Below are 17,948 nucleotides of genomic sequence, written 5' to 3' on the forward strand. Positions count from 1 at the left end.
CTCTTTTCATTGGCTTTTAGAAAGGTTTAATTTATTTGCTTTATTTATTTTTATTTTATTTTTATCAGCGAGGTGTTACTACGAAATTGTGTTCTATTGTATTTTTATCTGTATTTACTGTACAGCACTTTGGTCAGCCTTGGTTGTTTTTAAATGTGCTCTATGAATAAACTTGACTTGACTTGACTTGAGTGATACCTCCACATTACTGTGGAATCCAACCTCCAACTCCTGCTACATCCTACCATCACTTGTAAACAAGCATCACAAACTAGACACAATTTCATCCATAAAAACCACAAACAGAATTGGTGACAAGGGTCAGCCCAGGCATAGCTTAACCTGCCCTGGGAACAAGCTCAGCATTGTGCCAAGAACGCAGACACAGCTCTCGCTTTGGGCATACAAAGCTTTTTTGCATTTTGTTTTTTGGGGTGATATGCAGAACCAGTCTTTCTTCAAACATGGTGTGCACAATGACATCAAAAAGTTCCGCTTTGAACATGTACGTAAAGGTCAATTCCACTTCTGGATTATAGCTTAAATGGCACTAACTGGTAGCAATAAAGATTGCCATTAGTATGTTTTGCAACAGTAAGATTTTTTGTGTTTGTTTGTTTGTTTGTTTGTTTGTTTGTTTTACCTTCAAGTGTTTTTCCAGGGCATAATGCCAAAGCAGAGGTGGCCTCCTAAGCCTTATAGCCACGCTGATTGTGAGATTTTCCATTTGTAATGTATGGCCTAATGCCCAAATGCAGATGTGTGTGTGTATATATATATAATCAAACAAAAATAATTACATCATAGTTGTATTATTAGTGAGGGTTGTGCGGTTTGAACCTCAAGAGGTACAGAGTACTGGAGCTACATAGACAGGGGTCTAGTGCTGTCATTTATTTTTGAAATGAATTTAGTTTCAGTCATTTAAAGGTTTTTGGATTTCTCTTCCACTCAGATTTTAAATAAAATCTCACTACAATCCTTTTTCTGCACAACACACTTTAACTTTCTGGGGAGAAAAACACTAAAATCAAGCACCAGCTGAAATATGAAGTATAAGTCCTCCTAATGATTAGCCAATTTCTACATCTTTGCACAGTTGTCTAGAGGTTTCAGAGAACTACCTAAAACAGTGTCAGCCTTCATTACCAACTTGTTGAATTTTGCTAATAACTGGCTCTAAAGCTGCTACTGTCACGGTCTGCCAGGGCAAGCCGTGGGGATGTTGGAGAAAGGTCCCAAACGCTGGACTTAGTGCAATGAACAGTGCGTTTATTTACAGTGGGGTAATGTACACCACACAATAAATCTCCAATGTGCTCCCTCAACTCCTGTGTTGTGCCTTCTCCTAAGTGCTGGTATTCCGTGCGCTCTGCTCTCGTGCATCCTGCTGTTCTGTGCTCCGCTCTCCTCCTGAGGGGGAAAAACAACAGACGCAGTCGTTACGGCAACAACTCCAGCAGGCATACACTTAACAGCACTTTAAACACTGACATGGAGTCTAACTCAACGATCCTGCGCCGGAGGAAGCTCCATCGCTCTGTTAAGTAGCTCCCCCGACGAGCTTGATCAGAAGCAGGTGTGTGAGAACCTAGGCGTGACCAGCAGCTGGCAGGGCCACGCCCATCAGGCCTGCAGGTGGCTGTCCAGCCACACCCGCAGACGGACACACACCAGCATGGAACACAAGAGCACAGTGCAGCAAACATACATCCACAACAACAACAACAACAACAACAACAACAACAACAACAACAACAATAATAATAATAATAATAATAATAATAATAATAATAATAAAGGTCCACACTGCTCACGGACCCCGAGTCCCAGGAAGCGGGTCCGTGACAGCTATTCTATCAGACGACTCTAAGATATATGCTATAAGAAAGCAGCTGCAGTCTTTATACTTAAAATCAGGGGCAGCACAGAAGGATTTGAAAGAGAGGACATCTAAGTGTGTGTCTTCAGCGTAAACGCGCTGTAATCTCAGCTTACTTTACATGGGCTATTTTTCTTTTTCTCAATACAGCTATAAAGTGTCACATATTATCATAACTCAAGTATTTGTGATTAAGGGGAGAAAAAAAGCAAATTTCCAATTTTCAACTAATTGCTAACAAATAATGTACTGACTTCTATTGATTAGTCAAGAAGAAAATGTTAATTTATATAAAACTATTCATACAAATCTTTACAATTTCATACTCTTCCACTAGGGCAACATAGAGTTATACACAGGTAGAGAAAGTTTGTGAGGGAGACATCATACACATACATAAAATATCAGAAGAATGTCACTTTTGGGGACAGGGAAGGTTTTTGGATTAAAACATGTTTTAGAGCATGCTGAACATTATTAGAGGTATTAGAGGTAACATTATCAGCTATTTATTAATAAGTGACTTTTATGTATATATGCCTGTATATATTGGGCTATTCTTAGTTAGTGTATTGTCTGTCCCTGTTAATGTTTGTTTATAATGGAGCACTATAAAATAATTTCCCCTATGGATCAATAAAGTATTCTGATTCTGATAATGAAATCTAATTGGGGACGGTGTTTTGGTCCCCAAAGGGAGAGGAGTACTCAATTGACTGGTGTGTGAGCTGATAGAAGGCCCCAGTTTTCACACAAGTAAACTCTCTCTCTCACACACACACCAATTAAACACTTCACCAATTTCTAAGCATATTTTTAAAGTTGCTATCGACGTGGAATCCTCAACAGATTCTTTGTGTCCCTTCTATGAACTTTAGTTCTTTCCGTAGATCTAGTAGATTCAGGTCAGGTGACTGCTGGGCCATTCCAGCAATTTTATTTTCCTTCTCTGAAACCAAGTGCGAGTTTCTTTGGTTGTGTGTTTGTGGTTACTGTCTTGCTGAAACGTCTGCCCTCATTTCATCTTTATCATCCTTGTAGATGGCAGCAGATTTTTATCAAGAATGTCTCGGTGCATTTTTCCATTCATTCTTCCTTCAATAATATGAAGCGTGCCAGTAACGCATGCTGGAAAAAGCCACACACCATGATGTGAACTGTTGTTAAGGTGTTTTTGGAGACATATGCAGCGCCTTTTGACCTCCAAACATGGTGTGTATTACAACCTTAGACATGCTTAAGCAATGGAGTCGTATGTGGTGAGTGTGCATACAGGCCATGGTGGTTGACAGCAGTACTTATAGTTTTCTTTGAATCAGTTGTACCTGCTTATTCCAGGTGTTTCTGTAGCACTTCATGAGTGGTCCTTGGCTCTCGGCAACTCTTTTGATAATTACCTGCTGCGTGTGTGTGTGTGTTTGCTGTTTGTGTGTGTTTGAGTCAAAGGGGGCATAACACTGTTCATTTGTTGTTTGTTATTTATTATTGCAACATCCTGGGATATGTGCTGTTTTTCAGTCTGCTCATTTTAGCTTTAATTGTCCTGTACCATCTACCTGAGGGTAACGGCTCAACCAGGTGATGATCTTCTGTGTCGTGTTGATGACCTTCTGGAGTGCTGGACAGCTGGCAGCCCACACTGGTGTGCAATATGCCAGTACAGATTCAACACAGTGTGTATAGAAGGACACCTGCAGCTCCTTGGGTAGGGCTGTGGTGATGCCATCTGGAAAGAATCAGATTTGCAGCTGCTTCATTTTTCAACATGAAAATGGTTCCAAACACAGCAAAAGACACACAGTAGGGTTGTCTAAATCGTGAATTGGCTGCAGGTTCAGAGACTGTACTTTAATGTTATTGAAGCAATGTGGGATCATCTCGACAGATCAGAAAGGGAGCCAATATCCAGAGAAGAGCTTTGCATTTCGCTCAAGCAACCTGGAAAACTGTTCCTGAAGGCTACTTAAATAAATGACAAGGAGGCTGTTAAAGACTCTGTTTTTGACTTATATGCTGTATTTCCATGTATGTTTGCCTATTTTTCAATAAATCGTTGCACCTATCATCATTTTTTTACTAGCAAAATATAAAGAAATGACAGGTCTTATTTTGACCCGCCCACCGGAGTTGACGTTAGCATACGTAACGCATTTCCTCACAGCTAATTGGATGAGCCGGGACCGTCGCTCCTTAACGTGGCGGGAGCCAGAAATGAATGCATGAAGCAAACGTGTCTGGTCCTGCTGTGCGGACAGAAACACAATCGGTTGCTTTATATTATTTCTGATTATGAGCAGGTTACGTTCAGCGATGCAGAAAGGCAAGCGAGCCGCAGTGGAGGTGGTAGAAAGCGCATTACCGAAGCGGAAGAAGACAGCAGTGAAACAAGGTAACCACGCTGCTGTTACTTAATATCTGCGCGTCGTAGAGAGATCTACACTTCAGCTTTCATTGCATACTTGAAAGTAAACGCATCGCTTTCCGTGATGCTAAAAATGATGCTAAACTGTTTTAGCAGCTTCAGAATTTACAGCAGTACAGATGCGTGCACAGCCAAACCGGGTCCTGCAGGCTCGTGTTGGGTAAAGTCTGATACTGCTGCAAGAAATGGCATGAATGTCTGATGGGACTTGTTTCAATCTGATAATCATATTTATTATAGTATACAACAGAAACGTTTAATAACGGCACAATAGACAGATATGATTTCAGCGGGATTTCTTTAGTCTGAGTGAGAATTGTGTTTTTGGTCTTCCAGAGGAAACCACAGATGCTTCCTCACCATCTCCGCACCACACTTTCCCTGATCCTGCTGATGTCGTCCGCTTTCGCTCTCAACTCCTTAACTGGTACAACAAGGAGAAGAGAGAGCTGCCATGGAGGACTCTGGTAAAAAGAAACTATATTAAACTACTTCGTTGTCATCATTAATATACATTAATGTAACATGTGATATAGAAATAAGTTTGGTTCAAAGTTATTGTTTCAGCCTTGTCAGTATTCTGGTGGTTTCTGTCGTATTTTTAGTCTTTTTCTCAGAGGAAATTTGTAGCGTTGCCTTTCTTTACTTTCTACAGGCTATAACGGAGTCAGACATCAACATCAGGACATATGGAGGTGAGAAGAGTTGGGTGCATTCTTGACAAATGTACACATCTTTAACTGCTGCTTAAAGTGATGTGCTTTTTTTCAGTATGGGTTTCAGAAATAATGCTGCAGCAGACTCAGGTTGCCACAGTAAAAGACTATTACAACAAGTGGATGAAGGTGTGCATCGTGTAGCTTTCTTGTGCACTGGACTTCTTGTGACACTGATTTCACTGTGTGCAACTTAAAGCTTCTATTTATTATGCTGCAGAGGTGGCCCACAGTGCAGGATCTTGCAGCTGCCACTCTAGAGGTGATGCCTTAAAGCAGCAAATGCACATACAATGATTTTAAAATGCTGCTGTTTTTAATTTGGATGTACTGATTGTGTTGATTGGTAGGAGGTGAATCAGATGTGGGCAGGCCTGGGCTACTACTCCCGTGGAAGAAGGCTGCATGAAGGAGCGCAGAAGGTCTGATTGTGTTCTTCCCTTTATCTAACATTTCTAAACAGTCTGTCTGCAGAGAAGTCTCACACCTTCTGTGTTTGGGTGTTCATTATATGTTCCTTTAGGTGGTGTCAGAGCTAAAGGGACAGATGCCTCAGACGGTTGAGAGCCTGCTCAAACAGCTGCCTGGAGTGGGACGCTACACTGCTGCAGCTATAGGCTCTATTGCACAGGGGCTGGTGGGTCATTAGACATGGATATCTGCAGCAGAGCAAAGTCTTAGGTACTCTTTTATTAATCACTCATAGAGATGTGATCTCTCTTGTGTAGCTTACCGGAGCTGTGGACGGTAATGTCATTCGGGTGCTGTGTCGCCTGAGGGCGATTGGAGCTGACAGCACAAGTCCAGCAGTGACAAAGGCACTTTGGTGAGATTCACCTCCAAACCAAAATAATATATAAACGGAAAGCTTTTGAATGTTTTTATTTCTCTTGTGTTTAAGGGATTTGGCCAATTTGCTGGTGGATCCTGAGAGACCTGGAGACTTTAACCAGGCCATGATGGAGCTGGGAGCACGAGTCTGCACCCCTAAAGGGCCCCTGTGCAGTCAGTGCCCCGTGCAGTCTCACTGCCACTCTTATCACAAGGTTGGGATGATTTCAAATTGCGACTGGCACCACTAAGGATTATGCGAACACAGATTAGAAAAGATTCTCTCCAGTTAATGGCATGAGGCATGTTGTGTGTCTGCACAGGTTCTTGTCAAACAAGAGCAAAACTCTAAGAAGCTCTTGGGGAAGCTGGGTACAAAGACTTCAGAGCTGCCTGACATAGAAGACTGCAGTAAGTCTCCTCCCCTTCAGACCTCTCAGATGTCTGTATAGTCCTGAAATTAAAAGTATCTTTCTATATGTGAAGCGAACAGTGTAACATGTCCCCTGTGTCCCTCGGAGCCCTGGAATGATGAGCTGGGTGTTCAGAACTTCCCCAGAAAGCCGTCGAAGAAGCCCCCCCGGGTGGAGCGAACTCTTACCTGTGTGGTGAAGAGGCCTGGAGATGACGGGGAAGAAAGGTTCCTGCTCATACAGAGGCCAAGCAAAGGTTAGCACTGATTGCAACATCAGCTTGTGCTGGTCAAGCGTTGGATTCAGAATGTGCACAATTGTATCCTGATAACGAGACTGAATCAGACTGCTAGAATCACTGAGAAAACTGTCAGTGTTAGGAGTGATGCATTGGTCTGGATGCAGGCTATAATTTTGGTGGATGTCTCAGTCATTGTGCAGCTTGATTCAGACACACATAAAAAAAACGGTAAAAGTAAGTAAATCTGTCTGGGTGGGCTGCAGGTTTGTTGGCAGGCTTGTGGGAGTTTCCAAGTCTTCTGCTTGAGGTTGAAAACTCTGAGAAGAAACAGAAGGGGGCGCTCTGCGAGGAAATCAGCAGAATACTGGGAACGCATTTAACTGAAAACCTGTTCCAGTATGTGGGAGAGGTAAGCTGGATATTTAGACGCTCTGTCATCTGCCTTTAATAGGAAATAAGCTGTTTGTGTAACTCTGCTGCACTGGTTGGCTGTTTGCAGGTGGTCCACATCTTCTCCCACATCCACCAGACTTATGTGGTTTACAGTGTGTGTTTAAAGGAGAGGGACACACACACACAGACTGAAAACACACAGTGGCTCACTAGATCTGCTCTACAGGGAGCTGCTGTGTCCACAGGACTGAAAAAGGTTTGTGGTTGTTTTTTTATGCACTGTCTGAGTGAATTCTGTCTGTGCAGCAATAAGAGTGCACTTGATTGTCACTTAGAGAAAGCATGCTATAACAACCTGCCTTTACCTTTCCAAATATATATTGGATATAGTGAAAACGGGGCTGCAGTGGCTCGTGCTGTCAAAGTTCATTTTCACTATGCAAACAGATTCAGATCATCATCTGCTGATCCTTAACATTGACCACAAACCTTTTCATAAAAGGCAAGAACAAAGTAGCTAAACAGAACCTAAGTCGCAGTGTGTAGCTTCCCTTAATACTGGCAACCCACACACTGAGGTACCGCTTGGTGGTACAAGAACAAAAGCTGCGGTTCGGTCACAACTTTCCGTGACTTCATTGATTACAAAACCCCAAACAAATAAGCAAGAACGATTGTGTTGTCTGAGAAGAAGATTGTGTTGGTGTGTTTTCAATTTGCTGTGTGCTGGTACATGATGACACGAGCCACAGTTCAGGGGGTTCCTCCTCTCTGCTCTGACAGTCTGACACTCGGGGATTAATTCACAAAGCACATCCTGTGATTATCCACAAAAATGCAGTCTTCGTTAAAAAGCTTTTATTGGCTCATCTCTGTGAAAAGCCTCAACATGAAAGTCAGTTTGACACATGCGGCGTTCTTACTGCAGTTTGAGCTCCATGGTTCAGTGCAGATGTTCAAAGGGGAAGTCAGACAAGTTTAAATCAGGTTTTTTTACTGGTGGAGTCAGATAAAGAACGTTTCCTGCTTTGTTCTGCTACTACACACAAATGTTTTGGGTCAAAGGCTGATCGAATAGAACTGAATGTAAAGCCATAAACAAATAGTCCCCCAGTAATGTCACAGAAAATACACATACATGTGTAAAATGTCGTCAAGATTGTCTCACGTTTCTGTAACGTATTTAAAAAAGCATCTAATTGTGCTTGTGTGGTCAACATTAAATCTCCTGCAGATTGTGAAGCTTTATGATTCTGTGGACAGTCTGAAGGAAAAAAACACAAAGGTGAGCCTCGACATTTGTAAAACTGCTCAGATAATTTATTATGTAATCCTACCGTAACTGTTTGTCTCTGCTCGTTTTAGGATGGAAAAAGGCAAAAGGACTCGGAAATAATGGATAACAAGAAGCCGCAGAGCTCTAAAAAGAACAAACTCAGTGCAGCGAGCAGCGGCAGCAGACAGCTCTCCCTCAGTTCCTTCTTCAAGACTGTAAAAGAGGAATGTTGTTAGTGTCCCTGAAAAGTGCCTTTCCACATGCATGTACCTAAATATCGCCATCACTGCGGTTTCCACTTTAAGCTATTAATATAGCAATCAGTTTTTGATTAAAATTGTATTGTGTGATTTTTTTATTTTTATTTTATGTTATTATTTTTTAACGACTGATTTCTGTCTCATTGTAAACCAACTGCAGGATTTTAAGTAATTTCATGTGAGCCGACGACGTGTTTTACACTTAGTATGTTTCATAATTGTCATGTTTGTTGCCACAATAAAGTTATAACATGGGAAAGAAGTGTAAATAAAAGATAAGCTCTAGTCTTCACTTGAGCTGGTGACGTGAGTTGAATGTCCAACATCTGTAAGGCCAAATCAAGATAAAGATTGAAGTATCTTTTTACAATAATGACCATTTTACATTCTGAAGGATTCATTTGTATTGAAATGACCTCGTCTGACTGTCTGTGCGTAAGTAAGGAGGTAAAAAAGTCTTTATCAGCCAAACTTTGTGGGGAAACAGCGCCCCTTAGTGGGCCGAATGAAACAGGAAGTGATCGAAATCACGGTTTCTACACATGGAAAAACTGGAGCGAAAGACACTTTGTGTCACCGTGCAGTGTTTGGTTTGTTTGCCTGAGCTGCAGCCGACCCTGCGTTAGCGCGGCTGTTTCCGGCACGGCTGGTTGCTCCAGTCTGTCTTCATTTTATCGCAGGGCTGCAGCTGCACTTGGCTCACATTTACTGAACTTTAAGCCCAGTCCAAAGGTTCCCCCACGCTGTCACTGAAGTTTGCTGCGTCTGAGCATCAGCGGGCAAATTGCTGTCTTGAACTGCAGGACGTTTGAGGGTTTTTTATTCTTCTTCTTTTTTTGTTTAAAGTCCTTGAAAGCTCTCAGATGGATTCCGCACGGCAAACTGTCCTGTCTGTACACCAGAGGATAGTCGACAATGGAGGTATGATGTTGATTATTTTCCCACATGTGTGTTACGCTTTTATTGCTGTTTCTTTTTGCATCCCTGTGTCTCGTGTGGTTGTTGGGCAGATTTTCAGTGTAAAAGGAAACCTTGTCTTAGTCTGTTGAATGAGTGGGAAGATGCAGATGTGCTCCAGAGCTCGGCTTCACAGTGACTGCTCTGTGGTTTTTGCCACATGACTGTCTGAATGAGCGTGACACTTTTTATCTTGTTATTGTCTTGTTACAATTATCTTTGTAATAGGCATAGAGGAGCAGCAGGCATCCAAGCTCACTCACCAAGAATGTTTATGGAGAAAACTAGTTGCTTGATCTTAGCTGCTTGTTCATAAATGCTAACAGCACATGTACATGTACACTCACTGGTGCTCCTGTTCAACCTTATTTGTTAGAGAAATATTTAATCAGCCAATCACATGGCACATGACATTGTTATATTTGCCACACAACTGTATTTACATTTGATAGAGAATGGACCAAAAAAAAGAAGAAAGTATCCAGTGAGCAGCAGGTCTCTGGCTGAAAAATGCCTGGTTGGTGTCAAAGGTCAGAGGATAGGAAGGCAACTGTAACTCAAAAACAAAAACTAAAAATCCCTTGGAGCAGATGGGCGCCACGCCTGTCAGCTAAGAACAGGAAACTGAAGTTACAGTTTGCACGCTGAACAACAGAAGACTGGAAAAATGCTGCCTGTACTGATGAATCTGAAACATGCATGAATACCATGGATGCATCCGTCCTTGTATCAACAGTTCATACTGTTGAAGGTGGTGTAATGGTGTGTGGGGGTCAGTGTTGGTCAAGTTACTTGAAAAAAGTAATTAGTAACTAATTACTGATTACTCCCCCCAAAAAGTAATCCTGTTACTTTACTGATTACTTATTTTCAAAAGTAATTAATTACTTAGTTACTTAGTTACTTTTTAAAAACACGATTTACAACCTGAAGAGGTGATAAAGCGATAGATCTTTCAGCCCAATTCTACTTTTTCTGCATAATCCATCATACAAAATGTAATCAAATGGAAAAGTCTCTTTTTAAAACTTGTTTTATTAGTTTTAATCTTTTAACTTTATGCATCAAGCAAACATTTAATTATATGCAACATTCTCTGACTGGAAGAAATTAGTTTAACATTTAAACCTATTTTCTGCACATTCCAGCACATAAAATAAAATATTTTTTGTGTTTACACTCAGTCTTTCAAATAGATGCAAGTAAAACACAGCAGAAAATAAATAAAGTCAAAGACTCAGCGGTCCTGTTGCTCTATTTTCACCTGTAAAGCAGGAGTGGGGCAGGCGGAGGTTACCCTGGTGCAGGTGTGCCGCGGTCAGTGGAAGAATCCGCGAGTTTCTCTGTGAGTTTCCCATTACGTCGTAGCTACTCGGTGCTTGTTGGAAGTTTAGGGGTTTTTTCGCTGTAAAAAGAAGTTTTCTTCCCACGCACAGCGGACACTCATGTTTTTGTCACTTTTTATGGAATCAAACTCAAAGTAAGGTCAGTACTTCCACGCTTTAAACGCTGCACGCTCATACTCTCTCTGCACTCGATATGTGATCCATTGTTGATCTGCACACAGCTGTTGTCACGAACGTCGCACTCGCTTACGTCACTGTCGTGAGACATTCTCGCAAAAAATCACGGTTTTAGTAACGCAGTAACGCAGCGTTCCTACGGGAAAGTAACGGTAATCTAATTACCGTTTTTGCAATAGTAATCCCTTACTTTACTCGTTACTTAAAAAAGTAATCAGATTACATGCCCATCTCTGGTGGGGGTATTTTCATGGTCCCTTAGTACCAAGTGATCATTGTTTAAACAGGTCGCTGTGCTCAAAGGGCCTTCACAGTCACCAGATGTCACGAGAGCACCTTTGTGGTGGGTTGGGAGAATGCAAGCGGCTGTGTGATGCTCTCGTGTCAACATGGACCAAAATCTCTGAAGGTTTGCAGCACCTTGTTGAAATCTGTGTTATGAAGAATTGAGGCAAAAGGTGGTCCAGCACTGTACCTAATCAAGTGGCCGGGGAGTGCATATTAACTAAGTTACAGCAAGGTTCACTTTTTTGCATTTCCTTGAGACAAAAACCACATCTCAGGAATCATTGGTGAGAAATTCATGAGATCACAGCAGCTCCAATCATTCTTTTACTTTGGATCTTTCCTTTAACACATTTGTTCATTTTTAAATTATACCTAACCTGCAATTCCTGCTGTCCAGACAAGAGAACGGACCCCTGGCTGTTGGTCTACTCCCCAGTCCCGGTGACGCTCATCTTCCTGCTTTATCTGTTTGTAATCTGGGCCGGCCCTCGTCTGATGAAGCACAGGGAACCCTTTGAGCTCAAAGTGGTCCTCATTGTTTACAACTTCGCCATGGTTGGCCTGTCTGTGTATATGTGCCATGAGGTGTGTTTAAGCTGCTTCTTTGTTCTGTTATAACAGGGAAACTGATTAACCAACCAGCTTATGAGCAAAGCAATGATGTGTTTGAACAGTGGCACAATGTCTCTGTACTTGCATCTGTGCACCAACCTAATGAATTCAAATATAGAGTTCAGCTGTGATTGAAGAGAAGATTTATAGATTCAGTTCAAAGGGTACTGAGACCCGTGTCCAATCTGTGCTTTGCAGGTTGGGTTCAGGTCAGGAAGAGATTATAGCGCTATAGGCATCAGACTACTACATGCTCTTTTTATCAGCAGTAACATCATCAATAAACACCAGTGAACCAGTTTAACTCGCGGTCGTACATGTTTTTGTCACAACATCCCCTCCAACATGTTTGGCTGATGATGTGGTGTGTTTTGGATCTTGAATCCTTCTTTTCTTCCCCACTTTCTGCTAAACGTTCGTCTTAGTTTTGTCTGTCCAACGAATCTTGTTCCAGAACTAGTCCGTCTAGATGTTTGTAGCAAAGCCTCATCTGTCCTTACTATTGTTGGGTTCAATTCAATTTCAATTCAATTTTATTTATATAGCGCCAAATCACAACAAAAGTCGCCTCAAGGCGCTTCATAGATACAGAGAAAAACCCAACAATCATATGACCCCTATGAGCAAGCACTTTGGCGACAGTGGGAAGGAAAAACTCCCTTTTAACAGGAAGAAACCTCCGGCAGAACCAGGCTCAGGGAGGGGCGGGGCCATCTGCTGCGACCGGTTGGGGTGAGAGAAGGAAGACAGGATAAAGACATGCTGTGGAAGAGAGACAGAGGTTAATAACAGATATGATTCAATGCAGAGAGGTCTGTTAACACATAGTGAGTGAGAAAGGTGACTGGAAAGGAAAAACTCAATGCATCATGGGAATCCCCCGGCAGCCTACGTCTATTGCAGCATAACTAAGGGAGGATTCAGGGTCACCTGGTCCAGCCCTAACTATATGCTTTAGCAAAAAGGAAAGTTTGAAGCCTAATCTTGAAAGTAGAGATAGTGTCTGTCTCCTGAATCCAAACTGGAAGCTGGTTCCACAGAAGAGGGGCCTGAAAACTGAAGGCTCTGCCTCCCATTCTACTTTTAAATACTCTAGGAACAACAAGTAGGCCTGCAGAGCGAGAGCGAAGTGCTCTAATAGGGTGATATGGTACTACAAGGTCATTAAGATAAGATGGGGCCTGATTATTTAAGACCTTGTATGTGAGGAGCAGGATTTTGAATTCATCGGATTTAACAGGAAGCCAAAACAGGAGAAATCTGCTCTCTTTTTCTAGTCACTTGTCAGTGACTCTTGCTGCAGCATTTAGATGCAGACCTGAGCAGCGCTATGTTCAGTGGAGTATCTCAAATTATGAGAAGAGGATGCAAGTCTTCTGACACTTGTGGAAAGTCCTGTGGATATCAGAAAAAAGATTACAGATCTAATGAATCATCGTCAGCCTGGAAGTAATAAATGCATGACTAGTTTCATGAGAAGACGCTGTAATTTTAAGATTAGACTCAAAACGTTACTTTTTGATGAAGCTTGTAGTTGGGGTTAGATCAGGTGACCCTGAACGATCCTCACTCACGCTGCTGTTGTCTCAGACGGCTGCAGTACTTCATGTGATGCACTGAGCGCTTCTTCACCACTCCCCTCTTTTCTCTGCCCACGTGTCTTTACACGACTGCAGCGTGTCATTCAGTTTTTGTCCTCTCTTCCTTGGTCTGTGTTTGTACTGTCTCCACATGCGCTGCCCCACCCTGAGCCTGCTTAGGCTTCTTCCTGTTAAAGGGAGTTTTGTTTAGTTTTTTTGGTTTTTGTTCTGTGCTTACTCAGCGGGTGTCACTTGATTGTTGGGTTTTACCTTAAAAACAGTGATCACATCATATTAGAGCAAACAATGACAAGAAGAGTGGACACAGAGGAGAATATAGATAACAATAACGGAAACACATCAATACAGTGATACAGTATTGGATATGAGCCAGTATCACAGAGTGCAGGAATGTAGTCGCTGCTGTCTGTTAATGATGTGCGGATATGTCTACAGTTCTGTATATTAACATTTACAGTTTTCACTACTTTTTAAACGTGTTTTTAAAGGATAATTTCGAGTCTAGTAGCACTCCCAAATTCATAAATTCCCCAACATGAATTCGTTCTTGTTATTCGGGTATTGTCATTTTCATATTGGTCATAAAAAATGAGGATGTGAGCCAAACGTTGTCAGCTATCGGACTACTTAAAAAAAAGGAACATGTTTAAAAAAATCTATTTGTTCTTCTTGAAGTGCTACTGCAATATCCTCATTAACCTCTTTAACTACAGCTGGAAATCTTAGTGTCAATAACCTCAATTTTCTAATCCTTGAAAATCCATTGTGGTGGTGAACAGATGCAAACTTTCCAAATACTTTGATAAACCTGACTGCATGACCCAAAGCACACATGTTAAAATACTTCTGTACAGTATTTAATTTATTAATAACTGTGTTTTAGAAAGTCTCGTTTCATGAGATATGTGAAGATGAATAACTGCCTGATTATTTTCAGTTCCTTGTTACATCCTGGCTCCTTAACTACAGCTTGCTGTGTCAGCCTGTAGATTACAGCACCAGTCCGCTGGCAATGAGGGTAAGAAAGTTATGCATTGAGTATATTTTGTGGTTTGTTTGTTGTGTGTGTGTCTGTTGAGAAGTTTGATGCACATCATACATACCTGACAAACAGTTTATACAGAAGTTACACTTTTCCCCAGATGGCCAGAGTGTGCTGGTGGTTTTTCTTCTCTAAGGTCATAGAGCTCAGTGACACGGTATGTATCTACACAGCCCAACCTAAGCTGATGCACTCTTTCCTGATCCTGTGTCACAGCAGCATCGCCTCCGTGCCAACTTCTAAACCTTCCCTTTAAATGTTGCTTGTATCTCCTGATTGTTTTCCATCCACTCCACCCTGCTCTTCTCCACCTCTTCACCTTTTCTTCATCCTCTATCACCTTTTCTGCTCCATCAGCCTCTCCATTGCCACTGGAAGCGGGAAAAGCTCAGAGTGTAACTGAACCTTCATCTTAAACCCATCTGTCACTCTCAGGATCAATGCTGAGACCCTCTTTGGAGGGTCCGCCACATTAGGTGCTGTTCAAAAACAACGAGATTAAAAAAATGTTGTAAATGTTTGTTGGCCCGTAGACATTTTCAAAGAATAGAACAGCAGGTGGGGATGCAGTCGAGCAGACAATCGTTGCTGTAAGGCTAAAGCAGAGCGTGGGGTTCAAGTCCACACTGTCACCATTTTTTTAAAAAGCAGAGCGTGGGGTTCAAGTCCACACTGTCACCATTTTTTTAAAGACTAGCAAGTGGGAGCGTTTCAGCAATATTTACTTGAATGAGTGGTGCTGACTGTAAGTTTTTGTTTCTGTCGAGGATGTTCCAAAGCTTAAAACGATTAACATTGTGCTCTTCATCACATACGTCTCTGCTACTCTGTGTCCTCATGCAGTACAGCTCTTCTTTTGCGACAGTCTTGTATGCACCTAATACCCCAAAGGCACAGTCGTAGTCTTAGGAATTTCCGTCTCTTTTTTCCAGTAATCATACAATGTCTCACTTTCCAAGTAAACCTCGCAGCTCCTCCTGCACGTGTCCATTCTATCTGGACCAACCGGCTTTGCGTTTTCTTTCAATACTCATTGCTGCCCTGACTCTATGATTTAACTTTCTCTCATTTGCTCTTATTTTCTTTATTCTTCATCCCTCAAAATGACTCCTTTTGATTTCACCCATCTGTCACCTCTCAGTATGTTTCAGTATTTATGCTTCCTGTTCAGTTCCTTTCCTTCTAGCCCTTAGTACAGGCACTTTTCTCCTTCCTTATGCTGTGGTGTCTGTCTGCTAAAGCTGCGAAGAAGAAAAAATACTTTTGTCTGGTGCTTTATTCAAGGCATAGATCACCATAGCAACTAGCACCTCATGTTTGATATGTCATATCTTTTCTTTCCTCACATATGATGTAGCTACAGATGGGGATCATTTACGTTAGGCGTTTGCATAAACTTCAATTCAATTCAATTTTATTTATATAGCGCCAAATCACAACAAAAGTCGCCTCAAGGCGCTTCATAGATACAGAGAAAAACCCAACAATCATATGACCCCCTATGAGCAAGCACTTTGGCGACAGTGGGAAGGAAAAACTCCCTTTTAACAGGAAGAAACCTCCGGCAGAACCAGGCTCAGGGAGGGGCGGGGCCATCTGCTGATTGGTTGGGGTGAGAGAAGGAAGACAGGATAAAGACATGCTGTGGAAGAGAGACAGAGGTTAATAACAGATATGATTCAATGCAGAGAGGTCTGTTAACACATAGTGAGTGAGAAAGGTGACTGGTGACTGCATTGCATATAACCTGCTAGCTGCTAGCTGTAGCTCTTTGCTCATTTCTCTGTGTACAGCTCCTGATCATCCTGCGGAAGAAGAACAATCAGCTGACGTTCCTTCATGTTTACCATCACAGTACGATGATCTTCAACTGGTGGTCGGGAGTAAAGTATGTGGCAGGTGGACAGTGTGAGTATTCTGATACTGAAATATTTTGTCCTCAGGTTTGTGACCTCAAATCATTCCCCCAAACAACCATAAAGTCCACTAAGAGTAAAATTAGCTCCACTGCTTTAACTAGCTTCTCCCTTTAGGGGTCGCCACAGTGGCTCATCTACCTCCACCTCCCCGATCTCTGGCATACTTCTCTGTCACACCAGTCCTCTTAGTGGTCTTCCTCGTTCCCGCTTGCCTAACAGCTCCATCTCCATAATCCTTTTTCAAATATATATTTAAACCAGCTTTTCTGTGTGGAAAACCTTTTTCTGTTGTTTCCTGCAGCGTTCTTCGTCGGCCTGATCAACACCTTTGTCCACGTTATAATGTACTCTTACTATGGCCTGGCTGCACTCGGCCCTCACATGCAGAAATACCTGTGGTGGAAACGGTACCTGACATCTCTGCAGCTGGTGAGCGTCTCCAGCTCTGTAGTGAGATATTCAAAAATGTGCGCGCCAGCATGTTCGAATGATTAAACCGATCTGAACTGTGTGCATGAAGGGTGGGGTTAAGTTAGAAGATTATTCTCAAGATCATGATGGGACCGCCAGCTCTGTAGTGAGATATTCAAAAATGTGCGCGCCAGCATGTTCGAATGATTAAACCGATCTGAACTGTGTCGCCTCTCCAGGTGCAATTTGTCCTGATCGTTGTGCACACAGCGTACAACCTGTTCGCAGATTGCAACTACCCTGATGCCATGAATGCTGTGGTGGTTGGTTACTGCATCACCCTCATCATCCTCTTCAGTAACTTTTATTATCAGAGCTACCTCAGGAAGACGAAGAAGCAGAAATGAGACGCCGTGATGAGGCAACACACAGCTGAAACACAACGGTTTAAAAAAAATACAGACACACACATATATATATGTATATATATATATATATATGGGCATTATACATGATGTACATTAAAGGTTTATTTTTTGAAAAAATAAATCTGCAGTACTCCGCAGCGACCACTGGAGGGCGCAACATGTCCACAGTGTGAAAGTTTTTCTCAGGGTGCTCAACACACAACTAGCTCTGGGGACTGACATTGCACAATATTTCGGGCTATAAATGCATTGGTGTGTTGCATTTGTTACGTAGTTGTCTTTATAAAAACAAACAATATAATAAACACAGAACAAATGTGAGCAGCTGAAGCATCTGTCATTTATATTGTTTTTAAAAAAAGAGACACTGCGTGATGATTCAGTTATTTATTTCTTAAACTGAGGAATGACAAACATTCAAATGATTGCTGTAAACAAACTGTACATTTTATACATATAATAATAATTATAATAAAGTAGGATGGTTTCTCTGCCCAAACCCTCCTCCCGAGATAAATCCAAAAGCCAAAAAAACCCAAAACTACTTAACAAGAGAAATGCAAACTTTTTTTCCCCACTGATAAAACGTCACTGCAAAACGTTATATTCTCCTCTACACGTCAGTGTGGAGCAGACGTGTAGATTACCGAGAAAAAACAAAGAGGAGGAGAGGAGAGGTTTGTGGTGTTAAAATGAGATGTTGTATGTAGAAGCTCGAGCTGATTGTACTGTC

The 17,948-nt window shown here is 41.9% G+C and overlaps 2 protein-coding genes across 2 annotated transcripts; both read left to right on the plus strand.

The window, feature by feature from the left end:
• Positions 1-4,043: 4,043 nt before the first annotated feature.
• Positions 4,044-8,726, plus strand: mutyh (mutY DNA glycosylase). Its single transcript, XM_005946475.3, has 15 exons — positions 4,044-4,271; positions 4,641-4,771; positions 4,960-4,999; positions 5,076-5,149; positions 5,241-5,282; positions 5,371-5,442; positions 5,544-5,657; positions 5,749-5,846; positions 5,922-6,066; positions 6,175-6,262; positions 6,338-6,520; positions 6,769-6,914; positions 7,005-7,154; positions 8,133-8,183; positions 8,264-8,726. Exons 1-15 carry the CDS (start codon positions 4,172-4,174, stop codon positions 8,408-8,410), a joined length of 1,581 nt encoding a protein of 526 aa, XP_005946537.1. The 5' UTR covers positions 4,044-4,171; the 3' UTR covers positions 8,411-8,726.
• Positions 8,727-8,821: 95 nt separating this feature from the next.
• On the plus strand, positions 8,822-17,279 carry elovl8b (ELOVL fatty acid elongase 8b; the record flags this gene model as incomplete). The annotated part of the gene is given in 7 exon segments (XM_005946476.3): positions 8,822-9,355; positions 11,600-11,787; positions 14,353-14,433; positions 14,558-14,614; positions 16,251-16,365; positions 16,678-16,805; positions 17,027-17,279. Coding segments are annotated over 7 exon segments (795 nt in total). The 5' UTR covers positions 8,822-9,297.
• Positions 17,280-17,948: the final 669 nt, after the last annotated feature.

The sequence above is a fragment of the Haplochromis burtoni genome, unplaced genomic scaffold (genome assembly GCF_018398535.1).
Source record: "Haplochromis burtoni strain Fernald_Lab_line unplaced genomic scaffold, NCSU_Asbu1 Contig_468, whole genome shotgun sequence".
Lineage (NCBI taxonomy): Eukaryota > Metazoa > Chordata > Actinopteri > Cichliformes > Cichlidae > Haplochromis > Haplochromis burtoni.